This window comes from Euleptes europaea, unplaced genomic scaffold, assembly GCF_029931775.1.
Source record: "Euleptes europaea isolate rEulEur1 unplaced genomic scaffold, rEulEur1.hap1 H_1, whole genome shotgun sequence".
NCBI classification, from domain to species: Eukaryota; Metazoa; Chordata; class Lepidosauria; order Squamata; family Sphaerodactylidae; genus Euleptes; species Euleptes europaea.
In genome coordinates, this window is record NW_026612049.1 from 1,200,881 (window position 1) to 1,217,309 (window position 16,429).

General features: G+C 40.2%; 1 protein-coding gene across 11 annotated transcripts in view; it reads left to right on the top strand.

Annotated features, from left to right (window-relative positions):
* The window catches only part of LOC130492890 (nuclear factor 1 B-type), a 444,072-nt gene extending 436,375 nt beyond the window's left edge, over positions 1 to 7,697 (top strand). For all 11 annotated transcript variants that reach the window (XM_056866639.1, XM_056866645.1, XM_056866640.1 and 8 more), the window contains one exon: positions 6,478 to 7,697. In XM_056866639.1, coding sequence (XP_056722617.1) covers positions 6,478 to 6,607 — 130 coding nt within the window. In that variant the 3' untranslated portion in view covers positions 6,608 to 7,697. The remainder of the gene's footprint in view (positions 1 to 6,477) is intronic.
* Positions 7,698 to 16,429: the final 8,732 nt, after the last annotated feature.

Below are 16,429 nucleotides of genomic sequence, written 5' to 3' on the forward strand. Positions count from 1 at the left end.
TCCTTCTGAGGTCGGTAAAATGAGTACCCAGCTTGCTGGGGGTAAAGGGAAGATGACTGGGGAAGGCACTGGCAAACCACCCCATAAACAAAGTCTGCCTAGTAAACGTCGGGATGCGACATCACCCCATGGGTCAGGAATGACCTGGTGCTTGCACAGGGGACCTTTACCTTTACCTTAAAAAGTTTTCCCAGACTTCCAAATCAGCCCTAATGCCCTTTGTGATTCAGATACGGTGGTGAGGTCCCTTGGTACCAGCTGTGGACCTGGCAAGCCTGGTGCAGAAAGCCTGCCCTGGCTGAACAACCCGGCAAGCAAAGTTAAGATAGCCCAGGAGGACCTGTATCTCCTTATGGGTGCACTTTCTCCTGGCTAAGGCCATAGTAATCAGGGCATGGAGCTCAGCCAAATTTTTGTTGCATAAGCTAGAGGTGCCAGACATAGAATCTAGTAAAATCCCCTAAGTAAAACAAATGCGTGGTTGGACCGTTGGTTTTCTCAGAGGCAAGAGGCACACTGAGCTCATCTGCGAGGGCCTGAAATGCCAAAAGGCAAAATGCGCAATCTGGGCTGTTGGCCAGACCTACAAAAAGGAAGTAATCCAGGTAGTGGGTGACATACTGGGAGCCGGTGCCTTTAGCAAAGCCTAATACCCGGCAGCAAGCAACCACTGAAGTTCCAAATACCAAAGTGGGGGGGGGGCAGGCAGAGAGAACAGGAAGGCTCTACTTGTGTGTAAGGCCTGTGCCCGCTACTTTTGGGTGAAGAGCGAAGAGAGCTCCAAGAATCACCAATGCCACTTGGGAAGGGCGCTCCCAAGATGCTGCTGCCAATGCTGCTTCCTCAGTTGTCGCTGCAAATGAGGCTGGGTTGCCAGGTGGCGAAGCCTTAAATAGGCAATAGGGGAGGGGCAATGCCAGCGCACCCACATCATCCTCCCTTGCCACCCAGCCCAAGTGGCAGCCTGCCCCCAATCCCTGTTACATGCGGATCCTGCAGGGAGAGGGGTGGGCAGTGAACGACCACCTGGCCACACGACCGCCCAAGCTCCTGCAAAAGGTCCCATGCTCCATTCTCGGAGTGGAATGGCCACCCTCAGCCACAATACCAGCTCATAGGTGAGTCCTTGGCCGTTTGTTTGCTATCATGGAATGGAATTGACAGCCAGGTAATTCTCTCAATGCAAACAAAAATAAATTGGCTTTCAGTTTGCAAGTTTATAAAAATGGGCCAGTTTATTAGCTGCCACTAGGAAGACAGTGTACAACGCCCTGAGTGCATAAGTGAACTCAGGATTCCAATCCATATTATTGTTTAAATTACCCGTGATCCACATACAAAGTTTTCTGAAAGCTGGATACTGGGCTTTTTGCAGATACTAGGTTGCCATCAAAACTAACATCCTCATGTCTCATATGACCCACTCTTATTAAAATATGTAAGTTTAAAGTTAATTTAAATCTTTCCCCCTCACACTGTCTGCAACCTGCCTGCCCAGATGTGTGTGTATGTCCAGTGTCTTGTATAGGAAGCCTGTCCTTTAGGTAGCTACCTGAATATATATTTTAAGTCACGTTTCCCCTGAAGGTCGAACCAGAATCAGTGGGTTGACATTAAATCAAAAGAGATTTCAGCTAAACATTAGAAAGAAGTTCCTGACAGAGCGGTTCCTCAATGGAACAGGCTTCTTCGGAAGGTGGTGGGCTCTCCTTCTTTGAAGGTTTTTAAATAGAGGCTAGAAGGCTGGTTTTATGAACTTAGGGAGAGGGAAGGCAGGAAGCCATGAGTCAGTGCTTGGTTCTCGGTTCTCGTGGCCCTCTCTTATATGCCCAGGGTAATGGCGATTGCCACTTTGGGATCAGGAAGGAATTTTCCTCCAGGCCAGATTGGCCAGAAATCCTGAAGATTTTTTTTTTTTTTTGCCTTCCTTGGGCATAGAGCAAGGGTTACTGAGGGTGTGGAGGGAGTTGTGAATTTCCTGCATTGTGCAGGGGGTTGGCCTAGATTACCCTTGGGGTCCCTTGCAGCTCCATGTTTCTATGTAGCCACAGTGAGGATGCCTTTCTACCTTTACATCATATTTCAACATATCATTTGCTTATTCTTCTCTGAGTGACCAGTTTTTGTTTTTCATCTGATTAGGTAAAATATTTTTTCCGATACATATAGTTAGCATTCTGGTTAGGTTATGCGGAGGTAAATTTTCTGGGTTGGATCTTACAATAGTTCAAAGAGAAACAACTTTCAAATTAAGATCTTTTTCTACCTTTGCTTCCTCCAGCAGTATCCAACATTCAGAAAATCTGCTGCTGAAGGTTGGGGACCTTCATAAATAAATGGCATAGCAGCAGGGAAGGAAGCAGCAGCTTTTCCCAGTTTCCCAACTTCATTGCAGACCTCTCTGCAGTAGTGCATTTGGTTAGCAAGGGCCATCAGGAAGAAATTTCATGGTACACATGTGGATGCATGGGGAAGGAGAAAGTGGGCAAATTCCACCTCTGTGAGCTCTTCTTGTTCATACTGCTATAGAATCCAATCCACTGAGGCCTTATTTTCTTATAATACATACAGTATATTTGCATCCATAAAGATTTGGGGCATATAGTACATGAAAAGCTTTCTGCGTAAGGAAATGCACATTTTGTTAGTTTTTATGCTATTTTAGAAGTTTGTCTGCCTTGTACTTGTTATGCAAATTCTGATTTCAGTAATACATTCAATTTTACTTTTCAGTTAGTTTTGTCCCTTGGGGTTTTCACTCTTTGCCTTCCCATGTATTCTCTAGCTGGCATTCCAAGGATTGCACACACAAAAAAGTTGGGGTTTGTTTTGTGAGAGAGGGCATTTTAGCTGCTCGGACAAGCTACCTGCACGGGTTTTATAGGTTTTGACCATTTGGGAGTCAGAGAGACAGACAGGGTGTTGAACAGCAACTTAGGAAAATTACTGTGTGTACCTATCCACCACACACTTACCCTGCGGTACTATGTCATTGGTGGCAGCCAGTATAGAGAAGCCATGACATTTATTTATTTGTTAAAACATTTGTATCCTGCCCTCTCAACTACACTGACTCCTAAGGCTTCCAAAGGTCATATGAAAACAGCTGAACAATAAACAGAACAACCAACAAAATTTTAAAATGTTAAAAAGATCAGCAGCATTCTGGCAATAATTAAAATAATAATAAAATTATATAATTTTTTTTGCCATCAAGTCACATCTGACTTATGGCAACCCCTGGTGGGGTTTTCAAGGCAAGAGCTGTTCAGAGGTGGTTTGCCATTGCCTGCCTCCGCGCCATGACCTGGTATTCCTTAGAGGCCTCCCATCCAAATACTTGCCAGAGTCGACCCTGCTTAGCTTCTGAGATCTGACGAGATCAGGCTAGCCTGAGCTGTCCTTCCTCAGACCCCACCTTCCCTGGGCTCCACCCCCAAATCTCCAGGTATTTCTTAACTTTAGTTGGTAACCCTATATCCTTCCCACCCAACAGCCAGCCTACCTTTATCTGTCCATCTGTCATAAGCCCCCACCCCAGCAGCCTCTACCTAGGAAAACTGGTCCAATTGTGTGGTGTCGGCCAGTGGGCCAGGCCCACTTGCATTATATGAAATCCTTAAAGACTTGTGAGGTGGCACCTCACTTTCCTCTCTATGCTCTTCCCCACGCTATTTCTTCCCTCTGGCTCCCTGGTAACCCCCATATCCTCTCCCCTTCCTCATTCGCTCCTCATCTATTCACGAACCTACCTTTTATCTACCTCCTGTCCTCATCTATATTTATTATTTATTTACTTCATTTTTACCCCTCCTTTCTCTGCAGTGGGGACCAAAGCAGCTTACATTATTCTCCTCTACCATATAACAACCCTGTGAGGTGGGTTGGGCTGAAAGTATGTGACTGGTCCAAAATCACTCAGTGAGCCTCCACAGCAAGATGGGGATTTGAACCAGGGTCTCCCAGACCCTACTCTGAAGCTCTAAGTGCTATACTACACTGGCTTTCATAGGGTAGCTGCTGTTGAACAGCAGCAAGCAGCCAGGTCTAGTTGAGTCATGCAAGTTGGTATCAAGTCACTCAGAGGCCGCTGCCAGGCCTAGGTTTGCCAGCCTCTAGGTGGGACCTAGAGATCTCCCAGAAGTACAACTGAACTTCAAATGACAGAGATTCTGTCCCCATGAAGAAAAAAGTTGCTCTGGAGGGTAGACTCCATGGCATTATATCCAGCTGAGACCTCTCTCCTCCCCAAACCATGCCTTCCTCAGCCTCTACCACAAAATAACCAAGAATGTCCCAATCTGGAGCCTGCAATCCTAGCCAGGCCTGGTGCCAATGAGTCCTCCCTCAAAAACTAAAATAGCCTGGATAGGGCCCGGCACCCTCCCCCTGCCTTTTACTGACAGAACCAAGCCCGGAATCTATGGTTGCCTAGCAAAGGCCACTGAGGGAATCCATTGCTTAAAGCTTCAGGGGCTCCTTTTACAATTTTCAGGTGTTTTAAACCTCCCAATGTATATGTGTGTGTAAGATTTCAGATTTTTTTTTTTGCAAACCCTTTTCAAGATCTGTCTTGCCCATTCAGAGCTCCAGGCACTGGATTTAACTATCCAAAGATTTGCCGACTTTGCTATTAGAATATAAGATGTGTTTATCTTTCTTAATTAGAAACTTGTATGAACCAGTATGCTTACCTTTTCCTTGTTCATTCTACTCTTATCTAAACTGCGGTCAAAAGCGATTTCAGAAAACATAATTTCTTGTTTGTGGGAAAGGACTCCAGGCACGGTAACATTATGTTGACAATTGCATGCATTTCATTAGCACTGTTCAATGCACAAAGTTCTTTACAGTTTACCTCATTTGTCATAAATTGAGTGTTGAAAACACTGCTCAGAAATATGTGGCTGAGTTTACAGTCATTGGGACTATTGATACTCTCTTTCCTTTGGCATTATTTTGGATAGATTACACAGATTGTGCTTTCTGTCCCAAAATACTTTTGGGCCATTTTCCCAAAAAACAATTGTAGGGCTAAAAGCATTACAGTTGTCTTAGGATGCCTACAAAAAGAACTTCCACTAGTGATACATATCCCACCTTCAGTGTTTGTTTACTATTACTATGTTTCAATAATCATTGCATCAATTGGATCATATGGATCTCTTCCACTAATGGCAGCACCAGTGCAAGAGGCTCTTCTTTATAGTGGTGAAGAGCACCATTATTAGCAGAACAAGTATGTAGGATCCCAACATCTCCAATAAATGTCCATTAGCATCTTCCTGCAGGGGCATGGAGATTCACAATGCAATGGTGAAATTCTGCACTGTGATAAACCAGGATGGACATTACTCACCACAGAGAAGCTGCTTTTAGTGGCATTTCCATGGTAAGTTTAATGTGCACCAGACTATAGACTGATGTAACAAAAACATCTGTAGGATAAAAACTGTTCATCAAATGCTTTTTTGTTAACAGTTGATGAAGAGTTTTGTATCTACCAAAATCACATTGGTCTTTAAAATGTCATAAGACTGCATTAACCAAGAACTATAATTTTATCAAAGCATTTACATGTCTCAGCTGCTAATTTTGACATATTTTGAAAGCCCTGTTTCTTTAAGAGTCCTCTCCCTTGTAGTATCTCTAAAAGTGCAAATCTGTTATTATCAGAAAAGGCCTACTTGTGAATCTCTCATCTTAACCAGTATACTGGGAGTCAGAAGCTTGTACAGCTTGCAAAACTCTTGTGGATCTGCATAATATTTACTCTTCCCTGAGGATTCATAAATAATATTGACAAATGTATTGTATGTTACTTTTTCAACATGGCCAGAATTTAATATGGGAGGACAAAAGTCTCATGTAAACATTTAAATTATTTTGTCATGCTGCACTGTAGCAACAGTTCTATTCGCCACTTGGTATAATTTATTTTAATTTAATATTTCCCACATAATGCTGTTTCTTCAATATAAACACTAGATATGAAATTCTTATGAACACATACTTCACTCTTTATACGCAACAATTTATTTGTTTGTCTGATTCAGACATTGGGAAGTTTTTGCCCTTTAAAAAGTAAAATTTCAGACAATATGACCAGTTTTCCTTTCATAGCTCTTTAGTCTTGGCCTTCCAGCAGGCAGGCAAATCATTAAGTATTAACCCTGTTGTATCAGTCTATTATGGTTATCTAGTGTAAGAATTAACTATGTTGTGAGACTACGCTGGTGGAGACATGAGCCTGAAAATAGAGTCACAGTTTGTTTCAGGATTGGGCTGCTGTGACTGTACCCCTTCCAATTGGTATCATCACATCTTTGTTTATCTGTGAAATGAGAGATGCTGTTGGAAAAATTAATGTTAAGGCATGCATTTGGATGGCTTTCAGATGTTCATTCTTCTGTAGGTTTTTGCTCTTGCTATATTTTACATTTTTATTCTATTCTTTCTTTTCTTTTCCCTCAACAGTCCTGGTACCTGGGCTAGCTTGGTCCCCTTTCAAGTATCAAACAGGACACCAATTCTGTCCACAAATGTCCAAAATTACGGTTTGAACCTAATTGGAGAGCCTTTCCTTCAAGCAGAAACAAGCAACTGAGGGAGATTGAAACTGAACAAAATACTATAAAAGAAAGAAGATGGGACAAAACAATATATGAACCTGAAGAAAGAAGAAACATAGACCAGCAATTGCAGCACTTACAATCACTAATTCCCTTAAGAATGAAACTGTAATGGCATAAAAATGGGTCGACGATATTTCACTGATGAGTAAAAAGATGCTCCTCCTACGTAGCCTTTGTTCTATGAAGTCCACTGGGAAATAGATGTTCTGTCTCTGACAATATATTTTAACTGACTTTCTAGATGCCTTAATATTTGCATGATAAGCTAGTTTATTGGTTTAGTATTCTTGTTGTTTACGCATGGGATCACTATTCCTAGTTAGCTCTCAAAACAAAGGCTAGGAGGCAGCAGCAGAGCTGCAGGAGAATAAGGGCTGTGAGCCAACTTTTCTCAGCAGCCTGATTTCTGATTTTTTTTAAAAGGAAAAAAATAGCCTTTAGTTATCAATCAAAATTTATTTAACTTTGGCCCTTAACCCAGCCTTTTCCTAGTGTGCTACCCAGTTTGAAATTTTCAGGACATCATTTAAATAGACAGGCATTATATAGAATCAATACCTCCCTCGAGGTTTTGAAAAAAGTGTTAACTTCTCATATAGTAAAAACAAAACGAGAAATACACTAAAAAAATTCCCCACTAAGGAAAACACTTAGAGGCAAGTGCAATTTAAAAATTATATCTAAGGGGATCATTGTTATAAGTCCTTCAGCCCTTGGACTCTAAATTGAGGGAATTAAAAAAAAAACAAGAAGAATTTCAAAAATATTTGGAGCAAATTTATTTCCCTCTCAGTTTTGAAGGGAGGGTATTAAAAGGCATTAATTAAATCAAGACAAATTATGTACTTGAGAAGAAGAAATGAATTGAAACAGAGCACTTATGCTGATTTAGCTTCTGACTCCTTTGAGGTATTTTATTTATTTAAAGTTACTGGTCAGATCAAGAACCCACATAGGACATGAAAGGTTCTATAAAACCTACATCACAGAGACAGAGAGAGGTAGATCCATGTCACAAGGGCAAAGCTTATGGCTTTGTGGGGGGGGGGTAAAATATTTTTTTTTAAATGCACTCTTTCAATAAAGCCTAATGACAGGGTGCTGAAAACTTGCATGGTGCTCTCAGAAATTAGCCCTGTTTGACAGATTTCTCGTATTGATGGTAATGTGCATGGGCAAATACATTTTGCCTCTACGTCTCTATAAAATTTAATTAAACTACTCTATCCAGTAATCTTAATTTGCACGAAGTTATAATGTCCACATAACGTGCCTTGCCTTGAAATCTAAAAAGTGACATCACTACACTTGTTTTGCTGCATTTATTATCATTTTAAATCTACCATTTTTATGACAAAATATTTTGTACTCCACATGGGGAAAAAAGTGACATCGTGGATTTTTAAGCAGTTATAACTTTATGTCACATTTATAAAGCATATCATGGCTGTGTATAGTTGCCGCTTAAAAATTGTAATCGACCAGCAATATTTTCAGTATTTTGGTGTTTTTTCTATTAATCTTTCATGTTTTTCATCTTCCAATTAATATTGGGGGGAGGGGTTTCAAATTTATACGAATTATGCAATACCAAGTTTTGCCTATGTAGGTAGTGCTTTTAGCTGCATTGGTTATTATAGGTAAGTACACAGATTTTAAAAGACAAAAGATTAATGTATGCTTTTTGTTTGTTTGTTTGTTTGTTTAATTGACCAAAGTGGGTACTGCTATTTTTGCAGTGTGGTGAGGTCCTTTTGTGTACTGAGAGATGGACAGGGGATTTTTTTTTATACATACATATATCTATATATTCTGGGGTGGGGTGGGGAGGATTTTTAACACTTGACAGTGTAGCTGTGAAGCAGTGCACCCTTAGCTGGGTGAGGGCTGCAAAGCGACTCTTCTGCCTACTGTGATAAAAATCTCAACAAGGTGTCTTTTTAACTTTTCACCTGGGGTGCAAGCTGAACTCATTTCTGGTTTTTTCAAAAAAAAAGAAAAAAAAGAGGTAATAATAATAAATACTAATACTATGAATAATAATGGATTTTGTTGGAGGCAGACTTGACTTGAGGAAATGTGTACCCTCTTTTTCAATTTTGAGATGTCAAGGCCCACAGAGAGCAACAGCCTTTCAAAGTTTTGCAAAGATGTATCATTTTAAGCCATAGGTATAAAAGCATATCTTGAGGTGAGAATCACATGCATACATATGTCATTAAAACTTTTGTCCTCTGAAGGCACAGTTTTTCATGCTATATTTTGTGTTGAAGTACAAATACCCAACTACAAAAGACACATGAACTGAGTCACTTCTGAAGGGCTTTAGTGTGTGTTTAAATTACCATTTATCATAGAATCATAGAGTTGGAAGGGACCACCAGGTCATCTAGTCCAACCCTTTGCATAATGCCAGAAATTCACGACTGCCTCCTCCCCATACCACCAGTGACCCCTACTCCATGCCCAGAAGATGGCCAAGATGCTAGTTGCATATAGAAGCTGTTCACATGTAAAGCTGCTGACCCTGCCACAACTGTCCTTATAGACCGGAATGCCAATAAAAGACTGAAGTCCTGGTTCACCCCTTGCAATTCCCTGTTGTCTCACAAAGGAGAGTGTACCAATGGGTCAAATTCAGAGCAATCTCTCCTTGCCAAAGGAAGAACCATGTTATTGATAGATGGGTGGTGTTAACTACCCACTTTCCCTGCTCTCCTAGATATGTGAAAATATACGTAGCCATCAAGATAACATTATTTTTATTACTTTTATTTTATTACACCTTTATATCCTGCCTTTCTCCCCAATGAAGACCTGAAGTGGCTTACACTGTTCTTTCCTCCATTTTATCCTCACAACAACCCTTTGAGCTAGATTAGGCTGCAGGAGTGACTGGCCGAAGGTCACCCAACAAGCTTCCACGGCAGAGTGGGGATTTGAACCTGGGTCTCTCAGATCCTAGCCCGACACTAACCACTACACCTCATTACGCCTTGGCAAGAAGTGCTTCTGTGAGCATAATACTGGAATTCTCCCGTTCGCAGGGTAGCAGGAACAGTGAGGGGTGACCTAGAGGGTCAGTCCATGCTAGCCTTCCTTGCCTGTCCGTTGGGACAGTTGTGTGAGGGAGCCCTTTGGGATTCAGAATAGGCAGAGTGGATTCTTTCATGTATGAATTGCAGAGAGATAACCTTGTAGATCTATTGGAGCAAGATAATCTTGTGGCACCTTAAAGACTAACAACATTTATTTTAACATGAGCTTTCTTGGGTCAGAACAAGTGAGTTATGACTCACAAAAGGTCATATTGAAATAATCATTGTTAGTCTATAAGATGCAATTGGAATTTTGTTTCATCTTTCTTATGTGAGCAGTCTCAACATGCAGCCTTAGCAGCAAGTTCTGTGAAGTGATAATGAAGAACTGGGCCTTGAGTTTCTGTTAAAGGGGCAAGGCACAGAATACTAATGCCTGTATAGGCTGGTGGTTTACACATAGGTTTCCTCTTCACAACTGACATGGTATGCATGTATTTTGTGCTTGGGTATTGGTGTCTGAACACCATGTAATGAAAAAATCTGCTTCAGCCGATGTACACTGGCAAGGAATTTAAGCCGCTATGATCAAATAATATTATCCATTGCAAGAAAACAAAAACCCTAATCTCTGTTTCCTTTTAGTGCATGACTTCTCTTGCATCAACCTGAGCTATTGCATGCCAGATAAATAACTTCCAAATTACATTTAAAGGAATTAAATGCAAAGCTGAACTTCTTCATTATGGTAGAATTAGGTGATTGAAAGTAAACGTTGGAGCCAACTTCATATTAATTGCTATTTGGATAACAGATGTCGCACAGCGATGTGCATAAAGGCTGCAGACTATGGGTCAAATTCCCCTTCAGATATCTCCTTGAGATAATGATTTAGGAAAGCAGCATCTTGGAAATTAGAAAAATGTATCCTATGTCTGTGATGTTGAGAACCTCTTGAGGCATACACAAGACTGTTGCGCATGGATCACAGATTCTCAATATTTTCTAACAGCAGCTCCCTTTTGCTGTGCAAGAACCTTCTTTTGAAAGTAGCAAGATTTCAAAAGGAATTCTGTGAAGTGATAATGAAGAAGAACTGGTCCTTGAGTTTCTGTTAAAGGGGCAAGGCACAGAATACTAATGCCTGTATAGGCTGATGCTATTAAAAAATAAAGATGGCCCAGAAGTCCCATTTCATATATAGAGCTTACCATATGGCCTTTCAGACAATAGTCTACAACTCCTAACAATTTGCACTTAAAGCCCTACTAATAGTGAATCTTTACTAGTGTTGTTTTCTGCTTTTTGAATCTTCTAAAATGGCAGTGGACACCACAGCAGCTACTATAAGCTGGTCATTCTCTAGCACTCCCACTGAGCTGACTCCCAGTTTGGGAGCTTTTGATTTTGAGTCCACCAGTTTTCAAAAAGAGTCACATTGGCAAAGCCTACTGGCAGTAGAAAAAATTGTAGGAAGATTTATTATTATTATTATTGTAAGGTTTGTCTTTAGCTAAACCAAGACTAAAACCAACTTTATGTTGGCTCTTTTTTTCTGAGCCCTGTTGTAAGTGAATTAATTCACTAAATATACAACTGTTGAGAATAACTGAAAAGTACGAGTGGACTTCACTGAATATCTCATAGTCTGCAGGCCAGTAAAATAGATTATGCATTGTTCTCATAGCTCATTGCTTACCAATGAACAGATATGGACTGTATGGTTAAAGTCTGCAGGAGAACTGTTGTTTCTTTAACTATTGTATAGGATGCTCGTTAATCTTGGAATAGCACAGCAGAATGAACCAAGATATGTTCAGGCTTTGAAGTACAATAGTTTAAAGGAAACCAGTTCCCCATAAAATAGATAGTTGAAGTTGAACTCGTTAATATAATATCTATTATGTGAATGGATTGGGCTTTTAAGAAAATAGAGTACACGTTCTTATTTACAAAAGGCTAACTTGCTCTGTGAAAACTTTTATTTCATTGAATTATTCAATGATCCAGGCCATTATCCTGACAACACTTACACAGCAGTAGTTCCTTTCAGGAGAGCTACAGACAAGGGAAGTGATTTCAGGACAATGACCTCTGTGGGTTTTTTTCTGCCTTCCTCTTTTAATATAAATGCCCATCAATATCACACCTTGTATTCTTAACTTTTTCTTAAAGCTGAGAATTCAATCCTTTAACAAAATGTTGTAAACTCAAATCTAGTCTGAGCCTCCTCCTTCATCAGGAAGTGTATTCTGACTAAATCAAGCCACCCCGTTCTATGTGCACTGTTCTGCCTTTATTCAGTTGCTTTGCAGCCCTGGGCCTCTTGGCAGTGCCACTGAAGTGTGTTTTCCCCTAGAATGATATTGATGTTTGAGGCTTGACTAAGGAAAAAAAGGCAGTGAAGGAGACTGTACATAAAGACATGGCAAGATATTAAATATAGCAATATAGTTGTGCGTTCAGGTGGGCAGCTCCATTTAAAATATGTGAATGAACCTGTGAAGCTGCAACTAGAGAAGAAGGGAAGATCTTCTTAATGAACCCACCTACCTTGTAGACAGTAATTTGTACACTGTATAGTTAAGATTTTGTTTTAAAGCACCCTTGTTTGTAAAGCTAATTTTTAGCGATTATAATGGAAATGTATGTCATTTCCACTTTTAAAGTAAACAAGAATATTCCTTGTTTGGGAACTGGACTTGGGTTAAAACTCTCCAGTTTCTTAATTTATGTATTAAAACAAAGCAAAAAATCTGTCCATGTTAGGAGATATTTCACTATGCTTGAAAAGCATAGGTTACGAATCCTTTTAAAAGAAATTGTAAATGGAGAAAAGTTATATTTTATGAAGGTTATTTTGTTGTATTTAGTATTGGAAAAGCTGGGTTTTGGAGCATTTCAGAATGTTGGAAGCACCACTGTCTTTTTTTATTAGTTTATATGGCCTTTAGCAAAAGTTTTGTGATTGTTACATGATGGTATTTAAGAGTAGGATCACAGCGCATTCAGGACAGACAGAAGATGAAAGCAGCGCTTAACATCTCACATAGCCATGTCCTCAGGGAGCAGAAGTTTGGATTTGCAACTAGGAGCTTCGTAAGGACTTTATCAAACAAGATTGCACAAGGACATGCCCTGCTGACAAAGCAGGGCATGTCCTGTACCTAAAAACTCTAATTTTTGTGTGCTATGTGAGACTGTGAAGGCTGCAGAGAGTTATCCCATATTCAGTGTACGGTATTCACTTTTTAAAAAATGACTATAACATTGCTGGTAGTAATGCATTAAGCATGACACTGAATATAGTTTACATGTTCCTGTCAAGGTCTTTTGTTATAACAATAACCAGCTGCATGCTTCCGAGGCTCTTATTTTTATTGGGTTTCTATAGAAAACGCTAAAAATAAAGAAAATGCAGGCTAATCACATTGAACAGTAAAAGCTCAAAATTGAATGTCCTACTCCATGCTGAAGGAGCTGAAATCTGCCTCCTTCTTATTTGCACTTTCTGATAGTTCCCCTGTTTTGTTTTGTTTTGTTTTGTTTTTTTGGTTTCCTCAAAATTGTGTGGGTGTGTTGGAGCACCGCAGTTGGAGGATAACATGGACCACTGGGTTTGCCCTTTGACCCTGCACAATGACCTTTGCATCAGCCAAACTTATTGCCATGACAACTCTTTGTACTGTTTCCATGCCACAGCTCTATCGGTCACATTTGTTAATAGTAAAGGGGACAAAGTAAGGAGACGGTCAATTTATACATTTTTTGTTGCAATTTTTTTTCTTTGATGGTTGTAAGTAGTTTTTTATATATATAATAAAAGGGTTCACTAGTTATTACTCTTTAGGAATATCTGTGTGTTGCAATTCAAATGTATCTTGAATTTGTGAAAGAGGCTTCAGTGCCACTAGCGAACCCCATATTCTAGCCCATGCCTTTGAGGGGGTCTGTTGCCTGATACAGTTCCAGGAAGAAAACAAAGCAAAATGGTGGCCTACATAAACAGAAAGCAGCATGAGCTAGAGACACTAAAGCCAGTCTTTGTATTACTGTATTTTTGACAGAATGGTTTTGAAAACTGCTACAGGGACTGATGTGGCAAATGTGTATCTATATGCAGAAGGACTTAAAAGAAGTATGGCTTATTATGCATTCTTCATAGAGGGCATTGAAGTTGCATGGACTAATAACAGTTGATGCAAACTTAGAGCGAACGAGAGAGAGACAAAAAAATAAAATAAAAAACCAGCAAAAATGTTTACCAAAAAAGAGAGAGAGAAATAATAAAAAATGACCAGTGCCTGTTCAGTTTCACAGTCTCTGTTGAGTTCAGTTGTAAATATGTTTCAGATAGCATTTACTTCAAAAATTAAAAAAAAAAAACTACAACAATGTAGAATGTGAGGGGTAATTCCATCCCAGGCCTAGGCTTCTCAAAAGCTGCATTAGATTATGTCTTCATCAAGCTGTTAATTTGTGCTTATATCATGTAGGACTTTAGCGAACTGGGAAGAAGCACCCCAATCTCAATATTTCTCTGAGAACAACTTTTGTAGGGCTGTGTGTTTCTTTAGATACATTTAGTACAACTGTAGGTGACGAGTAGTCAGTTATTGCTTGCTAGCTACACACCAGGGTTGATCCATTTTAAAACTTTTGGCATTTTCTCTCCCCCGCTCCCCTCCATCCCTCCTCCACCTGCCCAAGGCCCCAAATACTGATAGTTGTACTTGTTTTGTTTTTTAAAGCATGCACAATCTTAGCGTAATGACACTTTACCGATAGGATGCATTTACACTCTTCGGATTTAACTTTTAGAACTGGGGCCTCAGGCAATTATTACCTTCTTCTGGGAGGAGAGTTGTGCCTGTCTGGAGGACATTCATTTTCTTTGGGGTACTTTTCTGTAGGTTATAAAAACTCAGCTGCCACAAGTTTTAAACTGGTGTAAATCAAGCTTGAGTTAATGTGATTTACTGTTATATCCAGCCTATACTGCTAGCAGCTGCTCATACTGCAGTCAATTACTGGAAGCGGATATATTTCCTATGCAAAAACTGTTTAAACAATAAAATGAGCTATGCTACAGCCTTCTAGTCACTTGTGTTTTTATTTCTTCCCTTCTGAAGAGTAATCATAGAATCATAGAGTTGGAAGGGACCACCAGGGTCATCTAGTCCAACCCCCTGCACAATGCAGGAAATTAACAACTACCTCCCCCACAACCCCAGTGACCCCAACCCTCCCCCTGCCATGCAGGATCCCACAATCAAAGCATTCCCGACAGATGGCCATCCAGCCTCTGCTTAAAGACCTCCAAAGATGGTGGCTCCACCACCCTCCGAGGCAGCACATTCCACCGTCGAACAGCCCTCACCATCAGAAGGTTCTTCCTAATGTTTAGGTGGAATCACTTTTCTATTAGTTTAAATCCATTACTCCGTGTCCTAGTCTCTGGAGCAACAGAGAACAAGCTAGTTTCCTCATCAAGATGAAATCCCTTCAAATAATGATTGATTATTAATATTTTTCAGAGCACCAGATAAGCCTTTAAAGTTTCTTATTCTGTTCCTTTTCTTGATATTCAGTTTCACTGTGTGCATGTCCTGGCTTTTAATAAACAATTCAAAATCATAGGATTAAAATAACAGAAGTTGTGTGTCATTGCTAAAATGAAACAAATTGGATGATGGTATTAATCCTTCATCTTTAGCAATGTTTAATTTTTGTCATGATGCTTGGGCTATTTCTGTTGAGCCATCAAAACCTGTGTCTTGAGGGCAAATTGAAAAGTTTGGCAGCTGTGAATCAGAGCGGATTCAATAACTGGCACTCCTATTTTGAATGTTTTCCTAGGAAAACCTGCTTGGAAAACTGCCATAACACTGCTATCTTGGAATAAATAATGTTTCAGATTTTTCTAGCACAGTTATTGGCAAAGGTCTGCAAATTTTGGCTGGGTTTAGGTTGGTAGTCAGCCCCTGGTTCTATTAGCCACTGAAGTTCTGTTTTCTTACTTCCTGCTCCACAGAAGGAAATAAAATGCCGCCCTTTCCTACTGATTGACTGGTGAAGGGAGTTTGCAGGGAAGAAGCATTGTGCGTATGTAGGACCTCTCCCCTCCCTCTATACTACAGACTCTGTAGCCTAGCACACAACACAGCTTGGCAGCCACTGTCTTGTCAGTAGCTTTTTGCTGGTGGAGTATTTTCTTGCTGATTACCAAAATTAAATTTATGGTTTCTACTGGTGACCTGGCAACCATATTTGTGGACCCTATTGGTATCAGTGGCCTTATCCAAAACACTTACCTGCTGTCAGTAAATCTTGAAAAACAGATGCACTGAGACTTTCTCATGTTTGCAAAGCACTTCATACGTGATATTTGACATTTCTAAGAGGTTCTGTGATTTAATAAGGTTTACATTAGTGCTGGCTAAAGGCCATCTCTGAAAGATACCATGACTGTGTTTAGTGAGGACAAGGCTAAAGGCCTAATTAGCAAGATTATTGTCTGGAACTGCTGGTAGAGCAAGCAGCAGCACTCACCCTGTATCTTTATCATCCTAAAGAGGCAATATTCTAGGCCACTATTAAAACATATCTCTACTGGACCCTGGAGAGAAGAAGAAGAGTTGGTTTTTATATGCCGACTTTCTCTGCCACTTAAGGAAGAATAAAACCAGCTTACAATCACCTCATCTTCCCCTCCCCACAACAGACACCCTGTGAGGGCGGTGGGGCAGAGAGAGT